The sequence below is a fragment of the Suricata suricatta genome, chromosome 4 (genome assembly GCF_006229205.1).
Source record: "Suricata suricatta isolate VVHF042 chromosome 4, meerkat_22Aug2017_6uvM2_HiC, whole genome shotgun sequence".
NCBI classification, from domain to species: domain Eukaryota; kingdom Metazoa; phylum Chordata; class Mammalia; order Carnivora; family Herpestidae; genus Suricata; species Suricata suricatta.
Window position 1 is genome coordinate 144,462,713 of NC_043703.1, and position 22,232 is coordinate 144,484,944.

Consider the following 22,232-nt stretch of genomic DNA (forward strand, 5'->3'; position numbering starts at 1 on the left):
AGCCTGGAGCCTGCTTCAGATTCTGTGTCTCCCTCTCTCTCTGCCCCTCCTCAACTCATGCTCTGTCTCTCTTTCTCTTGCTTTCAAAAATAAATAAGCATTGAAAAAAATTTTAATAAATAAAAAATAAAAAGGATGGCCACTCATATAATAATGTTATAAAAATATAAACCTCTAAACCAAGAAGATGCCCTTTGACCCAAAATACAGGGGTCTGAGCATCAAAGGGGGGAATGTGGTAGGATCCCCTCCCTAAGGAGAGAAAAAAGAAAGAAAACAGAACAAAACAAAGCAAGACAACTTCAAGGTAACCTGGCTCTGCGTCTATGTGACAACATCCCTCATGACCTTGTAAACTGAAACTATTTAATCAGACTGCATGTTTGCTTGCATTACCATATATGGGGGACAAAACAAAAAATATTTTTAAAAAATTATGCCGCGGGACGTTCGGGGCTCAGTTCTTTGGGTAAGAACCCAACTGAGCAGTGCCGGCAGGAATAAAGTTGCTTCCTGGAAACAAAGGCCTCAGTGTCATGAATCTCTGTGCAAGAATCCTGGTACAATGCTATTTTGACATTTAAAAACAGAACAGAGAAGAAGAGGCTGGGAATAAGACAGAGAAGGAACAATTGATTAAGGAACCTAGAGAATGAAAGTGTTTCAAGAAGAACAAAGTTGGGGGGCATCTGGGTGGCTCAATTGGTTAAGTGTCTGATTTTGGCTTCAGGTTGTGATCTCACAGTTCATGAGTTCGAGCCTCCCTCACATCAGGCTCCATGCTGACATCGCGTGAAGCTTGCTTGGGATTCTCTCTCTCCCCCTCCTCCAATACCCCTCCCCCCTCTCAAAATAAATAAATAAACTTAAAAATAAAAAAAAGAAGAAGGACAGAATTGGACACCTGGATAGCTCAGCCCATAGAGTATGTGACTCTTGATCTCCAGGTCCTGGGTTCAGGCCCTGCATTGGGCATGGAGTCTACTTAAAAAAACAAAAAGAATAAAACAAAAAAGAACAGAATTGTCAAATGGGTCAAATGATGCTTAAAACAAAACACTAAGATGAGGCTATAGAAATGAACATTGGATTTGGCAAAAAGGAGGCCATCAATGACCTTACCAGTGCAGTTTTATTTATTTTTATTTATTTATTTTAACAATTATTCATGTTTGAGAGATAGAGACAGAGCACAAGTGGGGGAAGGGCAGAGAGAAAGAGAGACACAGAATCTGAAGCAGGCTCCAGGCTCCAAAGCTGTCAGCACGGAGCCCAATGTGAGTCTCAAACCCACAGACCGCAAGATCATGACCTGAGCTGAAGTCAAATGCTCCACTGACGGAGCCACCCAGGCGCCCCATCAGCGCAGCTTTAGAGGTAAAAGGAAGATATACGTTAGAGTGAGTGAATGAGGAAAGACAACTGAGAGGATTTTTTTAAGGTTTGCTATGCAGTAGAGTGTGGTCACAGTGAGATGGGGCTATGAGGGCAAAGAAGTTTGTTTTAATGGAAGATATTAGACGTAGAGAGTGTTTGTAGGCTGATATAAACGGGAGAAATGACCCAGAGGTGGAAACAGCTAAGGATTCAGAAGGAGTCAGAGAGAATATTTTTAGAAGTGAGGCCATCCTAAGGGCAAGAGGGGGCGGGACCTTGGTCCATGTAGAAAGCAGGGTCTGTCTACTGTGAGCGTGGGCACACAAGGAACTGGTAGGTGTGGTTGGTGGCATGACGATGGAGGGGTTCCTGCCTGATGGTTCTTGTTTTCTCCATGAAGCCTATGGGGAAGGCAAGCTGGAAGGTCTGAGAGGAGGAAAAAAGTGGGGGAAAATGTGTTAGAATGTGGAAGGAAAACACACTGGGGAAAGTTGCCACACAGTGTTTGAGATTCACGGCGAGAATTTCCAGGGAGGCCACTGACTAAGTTGTGTGTTCATCTCCAGCAGTTCAGGCAAGGATTGGAGTAGAAAATAGTACAGGGTCAGGATATTGCCAAGCAAAAACAGCGGAAGGGAGGCAAAGGGATAGAAGTATTTGCAAGGGAGCAATTACAATAACGCACATAGGATCTGAGATGAGTAAAAAGGAAGTGAGGATATGAGGGCAAATGGTTAGTATGAGTCATAGGTTTCAGTACGGTTGGAGAAACGCCGGCCTGCATGCACTAGCCTAAGCAAGATGGAGGATAGGAGATAAGGATCAGAATATCAAGTCAGAACTCTTGAAACAGAGATTGGGGAGATGGTGCTGTTATTGGTGATGAAATGGTAAAGGACATGACCGTTATGAGTAGGTGGTTGAGGCGAAGCAATATGAAATTGCATTTGAGGAGGCAGGGAGCTGTGATCCCGAGGATGATTGCTGCCCCTGGGCAGAGCCAAAACATGGGCACAGTTTAGAATCTAGGCTTTAGGAAAATCTTTATGAGAACATTCTGGCTTAAAGTGTAAATGAAAACAGGTTTTTGGAGAATGGCTTGTATTCTGCCTTATTTAGATACAAATTTAAATGGTGTGAACTATGGAGGTAAGGCAGGAAAATTATATACTATGAGGGATTTCGGCGGGCAGGATAGGCTGTCTGGGTTTATAATGATCCGTAATGCTTGGTACAGCCTGCTGGAGGAAGAACACTGAAAACTCATGGCCCATCAAGCAAGGTCTTCGCTCATGTTTTGCTTACAAATTGCATAACCTTCTCGTCTCTTTGCTGGGCAAGCTCTGTACACATGTTTACCATCTGGTTAAAGAATCAGCCCTTACAATGACGTTATTAAACACTCGTACACAATGGTGGTCATAGCAACAGCAGGCAGGGCACTGTGCAGTTTGATGTTCTCAAATTCAGTTTCCTCAACAACTTCTCTGCGGAGGGCCATGAAGGCTTTAGGAAAGATGTGATTTTCCCATGCACATGCACAGAAGGAACAAGAAAATCAAGGGGCACCTAGGTGGCTCAGTCGGTTAAGTGTGGGACTTCAACTCAGGTCGAGGTCTCACAGTTCTTGAGTTTGAGCCCCGTTCAGGCTCTGTACTGACAGCTCAGAGCCTAGAGCCTGTTTCAGATTCTGTGCCTCCTTCTCTCTCTGTCCCTCCCCTGCTCATACTCCGTCTCTCTTTCCCTCTCAAAAATAAATAAATGTTAAAAAGAAAGAAAGAAAGAAAGAAAGAAAGAAAGAAAGAAAGAAAGAAAGAAAGAAAGAAAGAAAGAAAAGAAAGAAAGAGAAAAAGTCGAGCCAGAGTGTGTTCATGAGGATTGGTGTAACCCTCATTGTCCTCCTGGCAGGCAGTCACAGTTCTAGACACCCAAGATGCTACGCTCTCTCTGGCTCTAGATGATTTCTGTGACGGTGTCAAGACGTCATGACAATGGACTGCGGCTATGAGGATCTGGGAAACTTGTCGCAGCCCTCAGGTCCCCTATTTAAATTGGGAGTGATGTTCAATGCATTCCTGGTCAGGAGGCAGGGCAGATTCAGAAAGAATCACACCCTGGCTGTCCTATCAGTCAGGGTCCAGTCGGGAACACGGAAACAAGTTAAGAGAGAAAACTTATTATAAGGACAGCAAAAGCCAAAGGGAAATGCCAAGGAAACACAGAGGCGGCCACGGAAGGAATCCCCTGGCAGTGTAGCGGTTAACAAAGGGCTGAGAGTTCGAAGTTTACTGGAACCCGGAAGCTTAGAGGAGGAGCTTGGAAGTGGAACTCAGACCTCGGAGGAAGGAGTACGGGAGAGTGGGTGCTGGTATCTTTAAGGGGCCCAACTGAGACTAGTTCTAAGGAGGGGAAAAGCTGGAAACTCGAACCGACTGCAGTGCCTGTGGCAGCCGGGAGCTGGGGGTGGGGAGAGCTGTCGCCATCACTAGACTAGTGCGGGTCGCAAGGCCATTACCGCGTTCCCCGCCCACCTTGCAGGCTTCCTCTAGCTCCCCCTATTGGCGGAGTTTAGCAAGGTCCCAACTGGCACAGAGAATTGCAGCTGCGAGGTATAGGAAACGAATACAGGGTTTTAGTTACTGCCTCTTACAGATAATGCTGTTATGAGCATTACATCTTTCAATGTACTGTGTAAACATATTTTGAGTGTATATACCTAGGAGTGTACTTGGTGGATTTAATAGATATAGATAATAACTGTTTTGATGATTGTGAATTGTGATTTCAATATGCATATTTCTCCCCCCCCCCCCCGATGCAAAAACATGGCTTTATTAAAGCTCCGGACAGGACCCGAGGGCAGAAAGAGCTGCTTCAATTATATTTCTAATTACTATTGAAGTTGGCCATCTTTAACCACTGGGATATCCTCCTTAGAAAGAGTCTTCGTGGGCCACCTGGCTGGCTGGGTCCGAGGAGCCCACTGACACTTGATGTCTGGGGTCCTGGGTTCCAGCCCCACGTGTAGTGTAGAGATTCCTTAAATAAATAAAACTTTTTAAAAGGTTCCTTATTTGGAGGCCTGGCTGGCTCAGTTGGTGGAGCATGGGACTCTTGATTTTGAGGTTGCAAATCCCACTTTTTTTTAAAGGTGCGTCATTAAGTCTCTAACTTTATAGTTGGATGGTCCGGTTTTTTCATATTGTTCTGTGGGGATTTTTAATATACTCTCGATGATGAAATTTGAAGTGGGGCTCATAAGCAAAGGGCCAAGAAAGAATTCTCGAGACGTCTTTAGTGCAAAAAAGGTGATTTTATTAAAGCAAGGGGACAGGACCCATTGGCAGAAATAGCTGAACTGGGGTTTTGAGTTGCGACTGGTTATATAGTTTTAGGTTTGGGAAGGGGGTAGAGATGAAGTTAGTTTCCAGAGAATTTCTGGATGCTGAAAGCAGGGCCGCACAGGACCCTAAAGATTTAAGCTATTGTCAAGATAAGGTTGCTTTTAGTTTTTTAACATTAAGGCATGAAGCCAGCCATAAAAGTCTTGGGAAGAGTTACACACTGCAGGTCTCTGACATCTATCAATGGGCTGCAGGCTGTAAGGGAATTTAATTTAAACTAAATTTTTCTTGATTTTGTTTCCCTCATCATTGATATCGGCCCTGTGGTTATATGCATTGCAAATATCTTCTCCCACTCCGTGAACTTGTCTTTTTCACTCTCTGAATTAGTCTGTTGTGATGAATAGATGTTCTTCACATTTTTTCCTTTAGGGTGAGGCCATTTTTTTCTTTAAACAGTACTTCCTTATTCTAAATTCATGAATATAGTCTCCTACAGTCTTCTTTTTTCTATTTTTCATCTCTTTTCTTTGTATGTATGAGTTATGAGTAATTTCTTCATATGTATTTTCTAATTTACTTGCTCTGTTTTCAGCCATTTCTAATCATCCGCTGGGTTTCTAATTAAAATATTATATTTTAAATTTCTACAAATTATGATTTTCCCCAATTTTGCCTGTTCATTTTTAGCTGCTTGTTCCTGGATTGTCTTTTCAAAAAACTTGTTATTTCTTTAAACATAGGAAGCATGTTTAATGGATATGATGTACCTAAACATTACAGTATCTGTAGTCATTACAAATGTGATTCTGGGGGCACCTGGGTGGCTCAGTCGGTTAATCCTCTGGCTTTGGCTCAGGTCATGATCTCACAGTTTGTGGGTTCGAGCCCCGTGTCAGGCTCTGTGCTGACAGCTAGCTCAGAGCCTGGAGCCTGCTTCGGATTCTGTGTCTCCTTCTCTCTGACCCTCCCCCTGTTTGCGCTGTCTCTCTCTGTCTCTCAAAAATAAATAAAAAACAAAAACAAAAAAAACCAAATGTGATTCTGCAGTTCAATGTTTCTTTCAGTATTTCTGCCGTCATTGGCTTATGGTGGCTTATGTTTCTTTCAGATGTTTATAACTGTTTGCTATGTGCTCAAGTTTGTTAGAATTTTATTCATGGGAATCCTTCAAAGCCTAGATTTAAAGCATCCAGAGAGGAATCATACTTGCTCATGCCTAGAAACACTCCCAAATAGAGACTCATCAAAATGTTTGGCTTTTTTTGACCCACAAGTTTGAGGGCTTAGAGATCTCTGTGAAGGGGTGCCTGAGTGGCTCAGTCAGTTGAGCGAGCAACTCTTGATTTTGGCTCACGTCATGATCTCACAGTTTATAGGTTTGAGCCCCACATCGGGCTCTGAGATGACAGTGCAGAGCCTGCTTGGGATTCTCTCCCTCCCTCTCTCTCTCTCTCTCTCTCTCTCCTTGTTCCTCCCCTGCTTGCTTGTGTGCACCTTTCTCTCTCAAAACTAAATTAATAAACATGAAAAAAAAAAAGAAATCTCTGGGATACCTCCCCCCACCCACCCCAGCCAAGGTCTATTTGGTCAACTCTTTTCCACACTGAGGGTATTGCGTTTTGGCAACCCCAACTTTATGACAGTGTCTCTGACTCAACTTCCCATTTTGTATCGGCCCCAGGCTTTGTCTCTTGTATCCAAATTTGGCCTATTAAAACCCAGACCCGGGGTACCAACAATCTGCAGATACTGCCAAGGCAGCCTCAGTGCTGGCTTACCATTTTTGGTTTTATGGTTTCTTATTCCCTCTCTTATTCCTTTCCCCCACTTTTCTGTCAGCCCAAAAATAAATTTAGAAGTATGTTTTTAATATTTGATCCATCATTTTGAGTGTTCTATCCCAGGAGGATTTCTCTGCATATCAGGTCCACCATATTGTCAGAAATGGAAGTCCAACAATCTTTCTTAGAAATATCACTCATGCAGAAGTCCTATAAGGCAGGCAATCTCGATTTCACAGTCAAGTATGTTTTATAAACCCCAGTATTCTCTTTCCTGCTCCCTTTCTTCATGTTAGTTTAGAGTGTCTCTGGAGAAACAGGGTTGCATGGTTGCCATACACGGCGCAGATGGAAGGAAAGCCCTGTGAGGAGTCATTGCACTAGGTGATGAGCCGAGCGTCTGGGACCATATCAAGCTGGGATAAAATAAAGGCCATGGCAGAACTGATCGATCTCTTTTGATACACTTCTATCAAGATCCGAGTCACATCGGGGTGCCTGAGGGGCTCAGTCGGTTAAGTGTCCAGCTTCGGCTCAGGTCATGATCTCACGGTTCGTGAGTTTGAGCCCCACATCAGGCTCTGTGCTTGCAGCATGGAGCCTTCTTCAGACCCTCTGTCCCCCCCTCTCATCCCCTCCCCCATCCTCTCTGTCTCTCTAAAAAATAAGCAAACATTAAAAGTAAAAAATCAGAGTCACTTTCTTCCATGATTTTGCAATTTGGAAAGAGCTAGGAGTTGTTTCAAAATAGGTGATTTCCTTGGCTTCGGATGTAAACTTGAGTGGAGAAGATTCTGGTAAAGCCAGAGGGGATATTTCAACATAGATGTTTTGTCAATTTGGGGGAGGCTTCCTGATAGGTCCACTTCTGACTTTATACAAAGATTATCCTTGTAAAACTATGAAGAAAAAATATCCTCCAGTAAAGGGTGTGGGCCAGGAAGCCCCACCAAATTCTGTGTCATCTTAAGCTGGAAAAAACACTTTTCTTCTTAAAAGGGCTTTAGGAGGGGCGCGTGGGTGGCTCAGTGGGCTAAGCCTCTGACTTCAGCTCAGGTCAGATCTCACGTTTGTGGGTTCGAGCTTAGAGCCTGGAGCCTGCATCCGGTTCTGTGTCTCCTTCTCTCTCTGCCCCTCCCCCTCTCATGCTCTGTCTCTCTCTGTATCAAAAATAAATAAAACATTTAAAAAAAAGTTTAAAAAAAAATAAAAGGGCTTTAGGAGAATGGACCTATAATGATTGACTTAGGATTTTTACTGTTTCTGGGAAGCGGCTGAAGGCTCTGGCTTCTTTTAATATGTCTGAGACCAGTCCCTTTCTGTTCTAGTTCTCTATTTTTTGAAAATATTTATTTATAAATGAGAAAGAGAGAGTGTGTGCATGAGCAGGGGAGGGGCGGAGAGAGACGGAGAGAGAACCTGAAGCAGGCTCCAGCACAGAGCTCAACATGGGACTCAAACTCACCAACTGTGAGATCATGACCCAAGCTAAGGTTGGATGCTTAACTGAGTCACCCAGGGGCCCCCTACCCATTCTGGTTATTAAATAAGCACAGCATTAGTAACTCACCCACCACTTCACTGGTGGTGTTTCGTTCTAACAGCTGGTTTCTTGGAACAATTTGCAATATCAAGAGCTCTTCTACAAAGTGACACTGCCTTTCAAAAAGGGCTCTCTGGTCATTCTCCACTTTCAACTCCACCCTCCCCCTCCCCGCCCCCGGCTAACAGGTACTCCCCCAAAATCTGTTATCCCTGGGTCCTGTACCCAGTCTGAGATTTCTTTTTTTTTTTAATGTTTGTTTTAAATTTCTTTTTGAGAGAGAGAGAGAGAGAGAGAGAGAGTGAGCAAGGGAGGTCAGAGAGAGAAGGAGACACAGAATCTGAAGACAGGCGCCAGGCTCTGAGCTAGCTGTCAGCACAGAACCTGACACGGGGCTGGAACCCACGAACCACGAGATCAGGTCCCACGAACCATGAGATCATGACCTGAGGCAAAGCCGGACGCTCAACCGACTGAGCCATCCAGGCGCCACCGCCCCCTCCCCCACTCTGGGATTTCAAATACAGCCTAGGATTTCATAATTTTTTCGTAACACCATCTTATCCCCTACCTGAGTTCCACCTTTTAAAGGCACAAGTCGATATTCATTTTATATTAATGTATGAGGGGCCTGCCTGTTTCGGTCAATGGCGTACTTTTATGACAAAACTTCCAAAAGCAAAAAGGGTCTGCCCCTGGTCTGCCTTTCTGTCCAGGGAAATAATAGTGATGGCACATTGTTGCCAAGATAGGGGAGACTGGTCCAGGGGAGGCTCGCTTCCTTGGCCAGATGGTGGAGTACTAGAACTGTGTTAGCGTGGCACATTCAGCCAGCCTTGCCTGTGGAGGGGGAGGAATTTTGCTAACTGGCACATCCCACATCTGGCAGCCCTCCCAGCATCAGGGCCAATGGCTTCTTGTGATGAGCTGTAGCCCTTCCCAGCAGGCTTGGCACCTGCCCACACTTCAGTGGTTGAAGCTTTGCTTCAACTTTTGATTTATCCTGCTGCTTCTTGGAGCATATCAGATCTTGATAGTTTTCTATTCACCCGACGTGGGTGGATCTATTATGGCTGGCTCCCTCTCCAAGCACCTTTATAGAGAGTGAACCTATATTTCTACCAGGGGCTCCAGGGCCCCTGCCACTCAACCTGCAGTTAGCTGTGGTTTCTGGGATGTGAAACATAGAATCTATTTCCACCCAACCTGGCCCCAACCCAGAGGTTTCAGCCCACTGTAACCTGATGTTATTTAGGCCTGATTTACTGAACTTGTGTTTCTCCTTTGGGCCTCCTTACTGTGGAGGATTTTTCTCATTCTGATTTCTGGATCATAATATTTTTTTTCAGATGACTAAAATCTCAGTTGTCTTTGTCCCTTAACTTCTCAGTTTATTCAGTACACTGGTCCTTAGTTCCCACTTCTGTCCCTGCTAATACCTTACTGGTGGCTGGTGGTCACCTTCTTCCAGCACCTTCCATAGGTTACCCCCAATCTTGCAGCTCCTGCCCTAGGCAGTTGAGTTGGTCCCTTGTCCTTTGTTTTGCTCCTCAAGAGCTGACATCTTGCTGTTACTTAAAAATTACATTAGTTGGGGCGCCTGGGTGGCTCAGTCGGTTAAGCGTCTGACTTCGGCTCAGGTCATGATCGCACAGCTCGTGAGTTTGAGCCCCGCTTCAGGCTCTATGATGGCTGCTCAGAGGCCTGAAGCCTCTTTGATTCTGTGTCTCTTCTCTCTGCCCTTCTCCCACTTGCTATCTCTCTCTCAAAAATAAGTAAAACATAAAAAATTTTTTGATTATGTTAATTAATCCACTGTATGTGAATGTATATAACATTTTCATGAAAAATAGTTATTTTCCATATTGGAAATATGTAGTGGGAGGAGTGGCATTGTTTTACATTTTTGCAAATATCTTCAATGTCTGTTATAATAGACAACTGGATTCTCCTGCCTGCTTCTACATTCCATCTGTTGTAATATCATCCCATCTCATCTGTTATATGGCTTCTGGAACATTCCACTATGCTCGTGAAAGAAGAGTAAGAAAAGGCAAATAGTGTCTTGTATTATGAAAATGGTTTTAGGGGTGCCTGGGTGGCTCAGTCAGTTGGGCGTCCAACTCTTGGTTTTGGCTGAGGTCATGATGTCACAGCTCGTGGGGTCTGTGTCGGATCCCACTGGCAGTGTGGAGACTGCTGGGATTCTCTCTCTCTTGTTCTCTGCCCCTTCCCCTCCCCGCCATTTGTGCACACACTCTTGTGCTTTATCTCTCTCAAAATAAATAAAGAAACAATTAAAAAAAGAAAATTAAAAAAAGAGGTTTTGTCCACTTAGGCCATTGAAAGGGCCTCAGGGACCCCCAGAGTTCCCAGACCACACTTTGAGTACCAGTGATTTAGAATGAAGGTCAGTAAACTTTTTCTTAAAGGTCCAGACTATAATATTTTAGGTTTAACCCATGACATCTATTCCACTGTGCTGTATCAGGAGAGCAGGCATAATGTGTGTAATAAATGGATATGACCGTATTCCCACAAACACTTATTTACAGGCACCTGGTGGGTGGAGGGAGGAGGTGGGCTGGGTTCGGTCCACTGTGGCCAGTGAGCCTGATCTACAATACCAAGCTTGCAGGTGCCCCGAGTTTAGGGCTTGTGCCACAAAAAGAGGAAGGACAGTGCATCTGACGTATCCTAGCCAGGTACCTTCCAGTGGAGGAGAAAAGAAATTTCTCAGAGAAGACTAGATCTTGCATTTTAATTAAACTAGTTCCCAAGTGGTAAAATATGCAGTCTCTACCCTCTACTTAGCCATTCCTTCTCCCATGGCCCACGCCTCTGCCCTGCAAGCCTGCCCTCATCCGGAAACAGTTGCACGTCCAGCTCTGGGGAAGCTGTCCCGGCCGTCACTGCCTCCTCCCCCACCACCTCCAGTCACGGGCATCCGGGCAGGCAGGAAAAGCTAACCAGGTGGGCCAGGCATCCCTCTGACTCCTGAGCCAGGCCACCTTAGTGACATTTTGTCCTCTGTGCTTCCGTTTCCTTTGGAGCCTCTTTCCCACACACCCTTGTTCCCAGGGGACCAAGCTGTCCATCTGGACCTGCGTCTTACCTGCCTCTTACTTCTCTTGCCTACCACATGCCCCTAAACCTGGTGGGAATAAAAAATCTCCCAGTGAGCAGGTGTTTTCTTCCTCTGCTGCAGAGGTAAAGAATTCCTGCTAATGGTTCACCTGTGGATTCAAGTCTCTGACCTACCTGACATTTCGTCTAGTGTTCCTGTCATGCTCTGGTCCTTCCCTGGGCTCCAGGGCCTGCCTCCTCATGGCCCTTTGGCAACCTGGCCTGTGCTGGGTGCTCTCCAGCGGGAGGCCACGGCCTCTGGCCCCAAGACAGGCCTGGGCATGAAGGAAAATGGCTTTGCTCGGATAGAGGCTGAGGCAGCCTAAGTGATATGTATCGATGGCCCTTGTCCTTCCTCAGCCTTCCACTGGCTTCATCTTCCTTTGCTGTCGCTGTCTTCCTTACCAGGGGAAGGCACAGGAAGTGGGGGGTCTGACACTACTGGGCGAGGGCTGGAGTCTGAGTAGGGTGGGGTGAGGCAGGCTCCAAACTCATCTGCTTAGCAATCAGAAAGGGACCCCCCATGTACACCTAAAACCCCTGTCCCAGTTTCATCCCCAGGAAAAGACCGTGCGCCATCAGCTTGGTAGGAAGTGCATCTACTCCTCTTCCAACCGCCCTCAAATTCAACCGGGAAGATACTGCTATTTGGCTTTAAAACAAGAGAATATGCAAGCCGGACTTTTATGGTCTTGTGGAGAACACTGTGTTCGTGCCCGCCCACACCTGGTCCCTGCCCCTGCCTGACCTCCCCCAGCTGCTCCGAAGCGGTTCTGCACAAGCTCTCCAGGCCCCTCAGTGGAGCCCTGGTAGATTTACGAGTTCAGCCTTGCCCAAGACCTTGTCCCCATGGCTCCCGGCCACAGTTCAGCTGCTCTCCCACATCCCATGCAGCCCGTGGCTGGCACGTTCTGTGTCCTTTTCAGCCTCTACCCGGATTTGCTGAGTCACCCCTCAGCCCCTTTCTCCTGAGGCCCTGGGCAGCCCTGTGGAGGGGTCTTGGTTCCTGACGTCAGAACCCAGGCCTCTGGCCACTCCCGGCCTACCCAGAACCTCATTTAGTCTCACAGTGGCAACGGTGGCTCTAAGTCTACCCCATTTGGGATTCTAGTTGGCCTGGCCCCCCCCTTTCCTGCTCCGAGGCACTGATGTTTAACAAAAAGCTGGTTCTGGGGTGCCTGGGTGGCCCAGTGGGTTGGGCTTCCGACTTTGGCTCAGGTCATGATCTCCTGCCTTGTGAGTTGGAGCCCTGCGTCGGGCTCTGTGCGCGCTCAGAGCCTGGCGCCTGCCTTGGATTCTGTGTCTCCCTCCCTCTCTCTGCCCCTCATTTGCTCACACTCTGTGTCTCTAAAATGAATAAACATTAAAAAACATTTAAAAAAAAAAGCTGGTTCCTTCTCTGTCTAGACTGCAGGTGCCTTTGGGTTTGAAGCTATACCTGATCTGGAAAGGAAAATTACTTTTAGTATGTAGACTCTATGATTAGTCCTTAAGTTGTTTCTTCAGAGCCAGAGAGAAATTCCACTAAAGCTCTGACAGATTTCCGGTACTGGGTAGCAAGACGTAAGGAGCGCCTAGGAGGGCAGGGTCTGTGGGGGAGAGCTGCCTTGGGAGGCCGTCTGTAGCCAGATTGTAGAAATAACTCCAAAGCCAGTGAGACGTTAGGCCAAAATCATACAAAGAACCCACTGAACCCAGGCCTATCTTGTTTTTCCCGGAGGTTGGGCTTCTAACATAATGGAAAGAGAAGGCTGTAATTACCATCCTCTGGGAAAGAGATCTATTCTCTCTCAAAGGTCCTTCAAGGATATAATCAGGCCCATCAATACCCTTCAGCTGCAAGGTGCTGTCTGGTTCAGTTCCGGTAGACCTGCCTCTGGGGTAAGATCATCTCAAACTAGGCAGCTGGGACCCTCTGGAAGTTTCTGTGGAAACTGGAATGCAAGCAATGTAAGTTTTCTGGCTTAATCTGTAAATATAAGTCATATCAAGGAAAGAGTGGAAGGGCTCAGGGCCCAGAGAGGGAGGAAACGCAGTGACGAGGGGCAGCTGGAGAGATTAATGCAGACAAAACTCCTAATCATAGAGTCTACATGTCAAGCTGCTTCTTTGACATCAGGTAAGGGCTGTGGAGCGATAATGAAAGGCTATCTGTCTGCTCTGCTATCTGGCTAGTCACACTCACATGTCTGGCCCTGAGCTTTCCCATCAGCACCCGCAGCTGCTGCCGTCCTAGGCCTTTACCTCTGCACCTGCACAGTCTTGTCATTGTTCTTGCATTCTCCAGAGCGCTTGTGGGAAGCTTAGGGGAGAAAAGCCCTCAACTTCCAACCCAGCCAAGCCTCTGCCTCTCCCACTTCCCTTGCAGCTACCATGGCAGGAGCCACTGAGGAGTCACCCCAGATGAGCATCTGTGCCCCCCACCCCCACCTCCGCCACTCCAGAGTACCCTTCCATTGCTGAAGGGCCCACAGCTCTGCCTGGTCTGCATGCTAGGACCTGCGAGCTGAACCTGAGTCCGTCTGATCCGAGGGCTGAGAGTCAGAGTGAAGACAGGCAGGGCTGGTAGAGAATCCAGGTCCCTAAACTCGAGTTGTAGTCTAGGAGAAAAGGGCAAGGACGATCCTCATTTGTCACCAAGAGCTGGTGAGAGTGGCTTCGTGGGAGAGAGAGCATGTGCCTCTTCAGAGACTTGGGGCCCAGTGTCTGCCTCCTTTGTTCTTTGGCTTGCAGGGGTGACTGTGGTGGAGTCAAGGCCAGAGCTCCCCAGGCCTCCGGCATAGAGACGGGACCGCATAGGCCACTTCTGCAAGACATGGGGATGGTAAGTGAGTAATATTCACCATGGCAGCCCCTTGTAGTCCTTGGCACCCCCCACATGGCCTTCCTTAGCCCCCCTCCCTGAGCCCTCCCTCATCACTGCTCTGATAACAGTGGTCTTGGGCTCACTGCCACTATGGCCCCATGTGTCCTCCTGACCACCTGAACCTGGTGGTCACAAGGAGCTGTTGGAGAGAGCAAAGACCCTGAACGGAGCCCCCCAATAGTGGGGAGGGAGGTGGATGGCAGTGTTGGCAGGAGGCGGGGGCTGGGCAGTGGGGAGGGCAGCCAAACCAGGGCAAGGAGAGGCTCCCCCTGATACTGACCAGCCCTGACCTCTTCTCTTGCCCAGCCCCCAGCCCAAGGGTCTCTGGCCACACTCATCAGTGCTGCTCTGTCTAAGCTGGGCACCTCCCAAGATAACCCATCCTTCCAGCAGGAGTGTGGACAACCCCGGAAAAAACCAGGGTACTCTGCCCTGAGGTCTGTCCTCCTCTTGACAGCCCCTCTAGCGGGGGGTCGAAGGGGCACTGCCCCCAGTAAACTATCCCATCCCCCCAAACTGCCCATAGTTCTAGACCCAAGACGGCTCTCATCGGTTCATTCTTCAGCATATTTATCCATTACCTCCTACATGCAAGGGCCTTACTTTGGTCATCATTTTACAGCGAAGGAAACAACTATGTATTTCAGAGTTGCCCCCATTTAGTCTCAAATTCTTGCATTTAAGCTGTATTTGCATGAAAGAAAACAGTCTCAAGTTTTCAAGACATTTCAGAGCTATGATGTTTTGGGGAGAGAGAGAGTGAAAGTATCCTCCATAAAAACAAGGTTGACCCCATCACAGCGCTGTATCTATTCTCGGAGAAGGGCAAGTGTGACCCTTCCTTTACACTCTGCAACCAGCAACTTAGAGTGCTGTCCCCTTGGCCTGCTTGGTGGCTGTGAGCATAGGCTCTGAGGTCAGACACCGTTGGGTTCAAAGTGCGTTTAGCCACTTACTCTCCCAGAGATTTGATTTCCTCACTTATAAAGTAAGGAAATCTTCTGTGGACTAAAAGATAGAAATGACCAAAGCGCTAAGCCCAGCTCCTGGCATAACTTTAGCACCCAAATAGTGCTATTGCTGTTGTTGTGACTATTGTTAATTATACTTTTCATTCACAATCTTGTTTCACACCCTGGAAGGAGACATAAGGCTCATGTTCTCTTCCCTTCACAAAGGATAAAAATGAGGATCTGAAAAGATAGGTCCTGGTCTGGGAGGTGGTGCATGCAGGAAGCAACCCCCACCCCCCAAACTCCTCGCCTCCCTGACCCCAGCTTGATTGCTTCTAGAATGAGGCTTTCTTAGACCTTGTTCTCCCAGAGGGGGATCCCTCCTACGGCAGAAGTCCAGAGGACACTGAGGCATCGTATGAAGGGGTGATGTGCTCTGAATTTAGGGCTTTCCTGGTGCGGTTTCCTTTCCCAGGCCCCAGGCCCAGAAACCGCTCCTTTTTCTCCTGTGCCATACGGCACGCCAGAGTCTTGGGACCTCTGTGAATTTCCCTCTTCCTGGAGGAACCGCATTTTCATGAAGTCATTTCCAACCGCTACCCCCACTGCACCCAAGGTCAGCCCAGTCCCAAGAGCCAGCCTTGGCTCCTGTCCCTCTGAGAGAGCAGGAAGCAGCCAGTCCCAGTGTCGGTGTCGGCGCTGCTCAGGGCTGGAGGCCCAAGTCCATTCCATCCCAAACCCCATTCCCCGAGGCCCTGAGCTCGCGGCCTACCTTGAGAGGGTGCAGGTAGTGAAGTCCTCGCAGGAAGGGCGGCCAGGTGGGGCCAGGCAGCTCGCGACCAAGTGTGCGGGTGAGGTGGGCTATGTAGCTGGTGGCCAGCACCAGCACGTCCAGCTTGGAGAGCTTGGTGCCGGGGGGCACGGCGGGCAGAGTGGCCTGCAGGGCCAGGAAGGCCTGGCGCAGCATCCTCACGCGGCTCCGCTCCCGAGCAGCGTTCTCAGGACCGGCCTCACTCTGCAGAGAGGACCCCCCAGGTGACTGGGTCTGACGGAACCCCCATCTGCCCTGCTTTCTAAGAATGTTCTGGTGGGAGGTCTCCTTCTGGAGCAGCAATGGGCCGAACGGCAGAGACCTGAGGGCCTCATGCTCTCTGTGTCTGTGCTTGGTCCTGCCCTGCTTCGTGGCCGAGGAAATGGAGAGAAGGTCTCACGTGGGGTCAGGTGGCATCTCAGAAGTCCTTTACTCTTTCTCACACTCTAGCCCTTGCTCTACCCACAGCTAAGTCTGAACCCTGCTGTCGGGGTGCCCTGGGCCCGCAGGGAGCATAGAGCCACCCCTGCTCTGGAGGGCCAGTCCTTGCCCAGCCGGGTCCTGACACAAAGAGGCGGCTACAGTAAGGAAGGAAAAAGGACACCAAACCAGGGGAGGCAATACATGGCTGGGGTGCTGGCCCCACCACTGACTGCTGGTCTGGGGCCCTGGAGAATTCACATCCCTCCTCTAGGCCTCAGTTTCCCCATGAGAAGTGAGGTGGGCCAGCTCTCTGAGCTGCGTTCTGGGTAAGACCAACTTGGTTGTCCCAACCGCCCAAGCGTGGAGCCTTGGAGTCCAAGGCGCCAGTGTCTCCCTCTTGGGCAGGGCCAGTACTGCTGAGTGAGGCTTTGACAGCAGAGGTGATACCTCAGTCCCTCCCAGCCCTGCCTCCCCCAGCTCCCTCCGCAGGGCCGGGGGTTCCTTACCCTGCCATGAGCCAGGCTCCCAGCCCTGACCCCTCGGGGGCCCAAGGCAGCTCTGCCCCACTTCTGGTCGCTCCAGTTGGTCTCTTCCCACAGGTCCTGCCTTGTCCTGCTCCTCTTCTTGCCAGAGCCTGCCACCAACTGCAGCTTGGCCCTAGCCGGGCTCTGTCCCACTCCGGGCATGGACGGTGCCCTTCTGACCTCCCTCCGTGACATGCCACACCGCTGGAGGGGGTTGCTGCGGCCTCTGGGATGGGAACACAGGGCCTGAGAGGGTCCCTGGGCTCAGGCTAACTGGGCAGGCTGGCCACCCAGCCGGCAATGTTTATATCTGAGGGAGCTGGAGCCAAGTCAGTCCTGCTCTGCTCCTTGCTCTGGGAAAACCGCCCACCCGGCACAGCCCCCGCGCCAAGAAGCCTCCTGCCTACCTCCCAGCCGGCCCAACGGTGGGGGTACGGGATGCTGGGAGTGGCCAAGCCCTGGGAGGAGGACCCCGCTCAAGAAGGCAAGAGGATGGTGGAAAGGAAGCTCTCTCTCCCAGAGCCTTGCCTGACCCCGTGGTAGTCTTGCGATGGATGTGCAACTCCAGCTTTGAGGCTCAAGCCTGTGGAAGGGCCCCACACCCCCGCCTCTGCCAGAAGCGTGCCTGCACACATCCCTAAAAGGACCTTTTCCCTCCTTGCCAATGAACGTGACCTTCAGCCATGGGGCACTCATCCCCACCCCCCAAGCAGGCCTCCTATATCCAACCTAGCACTTTTCCGTCCCCCAGAACACCTCCCTCCAGCTCTGCCAGGGAAAAGCTGCCTTGGTCGGTTGGGTTATGTCCTTCATTTGTGAAGATTTCTTCAAGCCCCACAGAGCCCAGAGCCCGTGTCTCCTTGTTTTTTGAGGACCCTAGCTGATGCATGGCCCCCCCTGGCTAGTTTCCTCGACGCTCAGTGTGTTTCACTCACCAGGTGTCAGGCACCACACTAAGCACTTTATACGTATTCTCTTATTTATTTTTTAGAACAAAGTTCTAAGAAAAAAGAGACTCTTATATCCTCATTTTACAGATGGGAAAACAGGAGATGACACAGCTCACCCAGTGTCCAACATCTAGTAAGTGATGGGGCTGGAATGAGAGCCGCAAACGGGGGGACATGGAAGGCGGCTCCTCCCCCTGTTGTGCTCTGCCTTGGGTGGGTCACTCACACGTCTGTCCTCGGCTAGCTGTGAGGTCTTCGTGTACATGTGTGTGTTTAATTTATTTATTTATTTTGATAGAGAGAGAGAGATAAAGAAAGGGCGTGAGCAGGGGAGAGATAGAGAGAGAGGGAGGGAGATAGAGAATCCCAAGTAGATTCTGCACTGTCAAATGGGGAGCCCAGTGTGGGGCTCCATCCCACGAGCTGCAAGATCATGACCCCAGCCGAAATCAAGAGTCGGACACTTAACTGACAGAGCCATCCAGGCGCCCCTAGACATGAGGTCTTTGAATCCAAGGGCCAGGGTATCTGCTGAGGTGCATCAGGTATGGCCTCCAGCTAGTCAGGAGGGGTCAGGCGGAAGGAACAGCAAATCTGCCACGGTGGCCTCTGTCTGCCCTTAAGTTTCAACCTCTGCCTGTAGCAGAGTGGATCTTACATGTCCCTTGTCCTCCAACCTTGAACTCTACGGGAGACAAAATAAGTAAAGAGAAAGTACAGAAAGGACAGGGAAGCAAAGATGGCTGTACATCCGGTGAGAGCATACCCCAGCCGAGCAGAGGGAAAGGAAAAAGAAAGACAAGGAAAAAAACCTGAATGTCCACCAGTAAGCAAGCGATTAAGTACATTTGGGTGTATCCATACTATGGAATGATGTGCAGTGATAAACAGAAGAAGGCAAACCTCTGCATAGGAGCATGAAAAAAACTCTTCAAGACGAATGGGTAATTACGTGAGAAAAAAACCTAGTTGTAGATCAAGGTGTGTGATAAAATCCCAGCCAGGATCAAGAACACCAAAAAACAAAAGCTGTTAAGCATGAAGTTTCATGTGTTTGTGTGAATGTATCAAAACTAGACCAAAAAGATGCACATTAAGTTGTTTTGTTTTACTGTAGATGCAGAGAATTAAACATACTCCTCAGTTTGTGGGACCCTGTGGTCCTTTCCTCCCTGTCTCTCTCCTTCCCTCCCTGCCTTTCTGCCTTCTTTCCTTCTCTCCTCTGTCCCCTGAAATCCCATTCCCACCCTTCCTCCCTATGACCATTGCAAAGTGTTTAACGTATACTCTTTAGTGTGGTTTTAAAATATGTACACACATCCTTTGATACTGCTCTCCTCAGAAGGTGGCGCCTAACCCACCTCCCCGTGAGTGTGGGCCAGACTCAGCAGCTCGCTCCTGACAAATAAAACCTGTGACAGCAGTGTCAGTGTGTAACCTCTGGAGCTCCGTCTTAAGACGCCAGAGCTTCCTCCTGGGAGCACGTGGTCTGCTGGCTCTGGGGGAAGCCAGCTGCTATGTGGTCTTGAGGAGAGGCCTTGGCAGTGAGGAAGGGAGCTTCCCACCCACGGCCAGGACTAACGTGTAACCGTGCAAGTGCACTGCCTCTGAAACGGACCCGCCAGCCCCTGTTAAGCCTTCAGATGACTACAGCCCTGGTCAGTAGTTTGAGGGTCACTCATGAGTATCCCTGACCCAGAGTCACCCAGCTAAGCTACTCTAACCCGTAGACTTTCTGACCCATAGAAGAAATCATGTGAGGTAATAAATGTTTATTTTTATTTAAGTTTGGGGGTAATTTGGTAAACAGTAATAGATAACTAATGCAACTTGTGTTTTTCAACCATGCACATTGTTGTATGATTTTACTTTTTTTTAATTACTTAAAACAATTTGTTAATGTTTATTTTTGAGAGAGAGAGAAAGAGAGAGAGAGAGTGCGAGCAGGGGGAGGTGCAGCAAGAGAGAGGGAGACAGAATCTGAAGCAGTCTCCAGGCTCTGAGCTGTCAGCACAGAGCCCAGTGTGGGACTTGAACCCATGAACCGTGAGAACATGACCTGAGCTGAAGTCAGATGCTTAACTGACCAAGCCACCCAGGTGCTCCAAATTCATGGAAATGACAATACATTTTACATATTGAGTATATAATACAGTATCATCGTGTAGTAGGTATTCTGTTTACTGTTACTTCTTCCATTCAGTCCTATGGGGGGGAGGGGCTGGTGTTTGTTTGTTTCATAACATTCTTTAAAAAATTTTTTTTACTTTTTAAAAACAATATTAAAATTTTTTTTTTATGGGAGACAGAGTGTGAGTTTGGGGAGGAGGGTGCAAAGAGAGAAGGAGAGAGAGAATCTGAAGCAGGCACCGGGCTCTGAGCTGTCAGCACAGAGCCCGAACGTGGGCCTCGAATTCATGAACTGAGATCATGACCTGAGTTGAAATCGGATGCTTAACCAACAGAGCCTCCCAGGTGCCCCTATCATAGTTTTTATTTTAAGTTTATTTATTTTGAGAGACAGAGAGATAGAGAGAGAGAGAGAGAGCATGAGCAGGAGAGAGACAGAGAGAAAGGGAGAGAATCCCAAGCAGACTTCTCACTGTCAGTGCAGAGTCTGATGTGGGTATTGAACCCATGAGCCATGATATTATGACCTAAGCCAAAACCAAGAGTCAGACACTTAACTGAATGAGCCACCCAGATGCCTCTGTTTTATAATATTCTTAAGAGTTTATTATGAACTAGTTTCACAGGCCAAAAGGAAGTACAAGGAGCGTGTACAGCCTTTCAGGAAACAGGGAGGGAGGTTATAAGGGCCAAGGTGAGTCTAGGACTTGGTGAGTGTATTCCCAGGGGAGGGGCCCTCACTTCCCAGGGGAGGGGGTCCACATCCACAGAGGGGTCTGCCCATTGGAGTTCCTCATCCAGGGGCCCATGGGAGGCTTCATGCCAGGTGGTGGGCCCATCATGCCTGGAGGGGGTGCCCTTTGGCCCATAGGTGGGGAGCACCCCCAGGGCCAGGTGGGTACTGGTTTGGGTCCTCTGCAGTGCCGGCTGTGTCAGCAGTGCCTCTTCCTTGCGGGGTCATCACTTGTTGGGGTGCCCCACCGGCCCCTCTGACTGGTCAAATAAGTCCTGTAGGCACCTGGGGGACTGAAACACCAGTTAGGATTCCTCAGACAGCAGCTCCACCTGGGCCCCCGGCAGCTCAGCAGGTGGCACTCAGGCAATGCCAGTATCTTTGGGAGGAGGTCCCTCTCCTGCCACTGAGCCCAGGTTCTCCTCAAAAAGCAGCACCTCTACCCTTTCTGCTTATATTGAGTTCCTTGGCTTGATCTTGCTGAACTCGTCACAGTCACAGAGGATCAAATTCAAAGGCTTGATGAGTCTTGAAGGTGGGAACGAAGATCCGGGCACCTTGCAGGATACACCTCATCCTGCAGTCAATGTGCTGCGGCATCTTGCTGCTCTTGCCCAGAGTCATAGTGACGGCTCTGATGGCTCCGATTCACACTGGATTCCCCTCACACCCCCCCTCCAGTAACCCACTTCCCATTGCCACTACCGGAAGTCCAATCCTATGTTTTTAAGCCCCTTGTTCTGACTTGCTGCAGGGTACCCCGCAGTGCACCCATCACTTTTTGATCACCCAGAGACCCAGGGATGGACATTCAGATTGCTTCCAACTCATCATCACCCCAAAAGTACAATCGTGATACCATTGCATGTGTCCTTGTGGATCTGTGCAAGATTAAAAACAATAACGTACGTCTAGGACCAGAATGCTGGGTTAATCAACTAAGTGTTGCCGGAGTGCGATCTGGAATGGCTGCAGAGGCAGCACTGCCCAGGACCCCAGAGCCCCACACGCTCCACGCCGCCTGAGATTAACCAGAGTCCCAGTTTTATGGTGGGATAGCTGTAAGGGGCTGCTTTAATTTGCCTTTATCTGGTAACTGACAAGTTCCAGCATCCTGTGTGTGGTGCTTGGTAGAGAGTGTATCTTAGTTTTCTCCATATAGGGAGCCGGTTTTATTTTGCCCATGTAGGGAGACTGTTATCCAACATCATCTGCGGAACAGTCCACTTCCGCTTCCTGTTCAGTTGCAGCTCCCACTTTATCATATAATAAGTTCCTGTATTCATATAAAAGTCAATTTCTGAGTTCTCTATTCTGTCCTGCTCATCTTTTTGTCTGTGTTTGACCTAATAGCACCCTGCTTTTGTGGTTATGACTTTGTAGCATGTCTTATTATTTGGCATGATAAAGCTCCCCTCTTTACTCTTATTTTTTAATGTTTTATTTATTTTTGATACAGAGATAGAAAGAGCATGAGAGGGGGAGGGGCCGAGAGAGAGGGAGACACAGAATCGGAAGCAGGCTCCAGGCTCGGAGCTGTCAGCACAGAGCCCGCCACGGGGCTCGAACCCATGAATGTGAGATCATGACCTGAGCCGAAGTCGGAGGCTTAACTGACTGAGCCACCCAGGCACCTCACTCTTATTTTTGAATAAGTATTTAATATTT

General features: G+C 48.7%; 1 protein-coding gene and 1 pseudogene across 1 annotated transcript; both read right to left on the reverse strand.

The window, feature by feature from the left end:
• Window positions 1–13,618: 13,618 nt before the first annotated feature.
• On the reverse strand, window positions 13,619–16,946 carry TCF23 (transcription factor 23). Its single transcript, XM_029936331.1, has 3 exons — window positions 16,734–16,946; window positions 15,766–16,008; window positions 13,619–13,980 (listed from the first exon to the last, which is right to left on the reverse strand). The coding sequence occupies exons 1-3, from the start codon at window positions 16,944–16,946 to the stop codon at window positions 13,801–13,803; spliced, it is 636 nt and encodes a 211-aa protein (XP_029792191.1). The 3' UTR covers window positions 13,619–13,800.
• Window positions 16,947–20,477: 3,531 nt separating this feature from the next.
• On the reverse strand, window positions 20,478–21,188 carry LOC115290249 (annotated as a pseudogene).
• Between the last annotated feature and the right edge of the window lie 1,044 nt (window positions 21,189–22,232).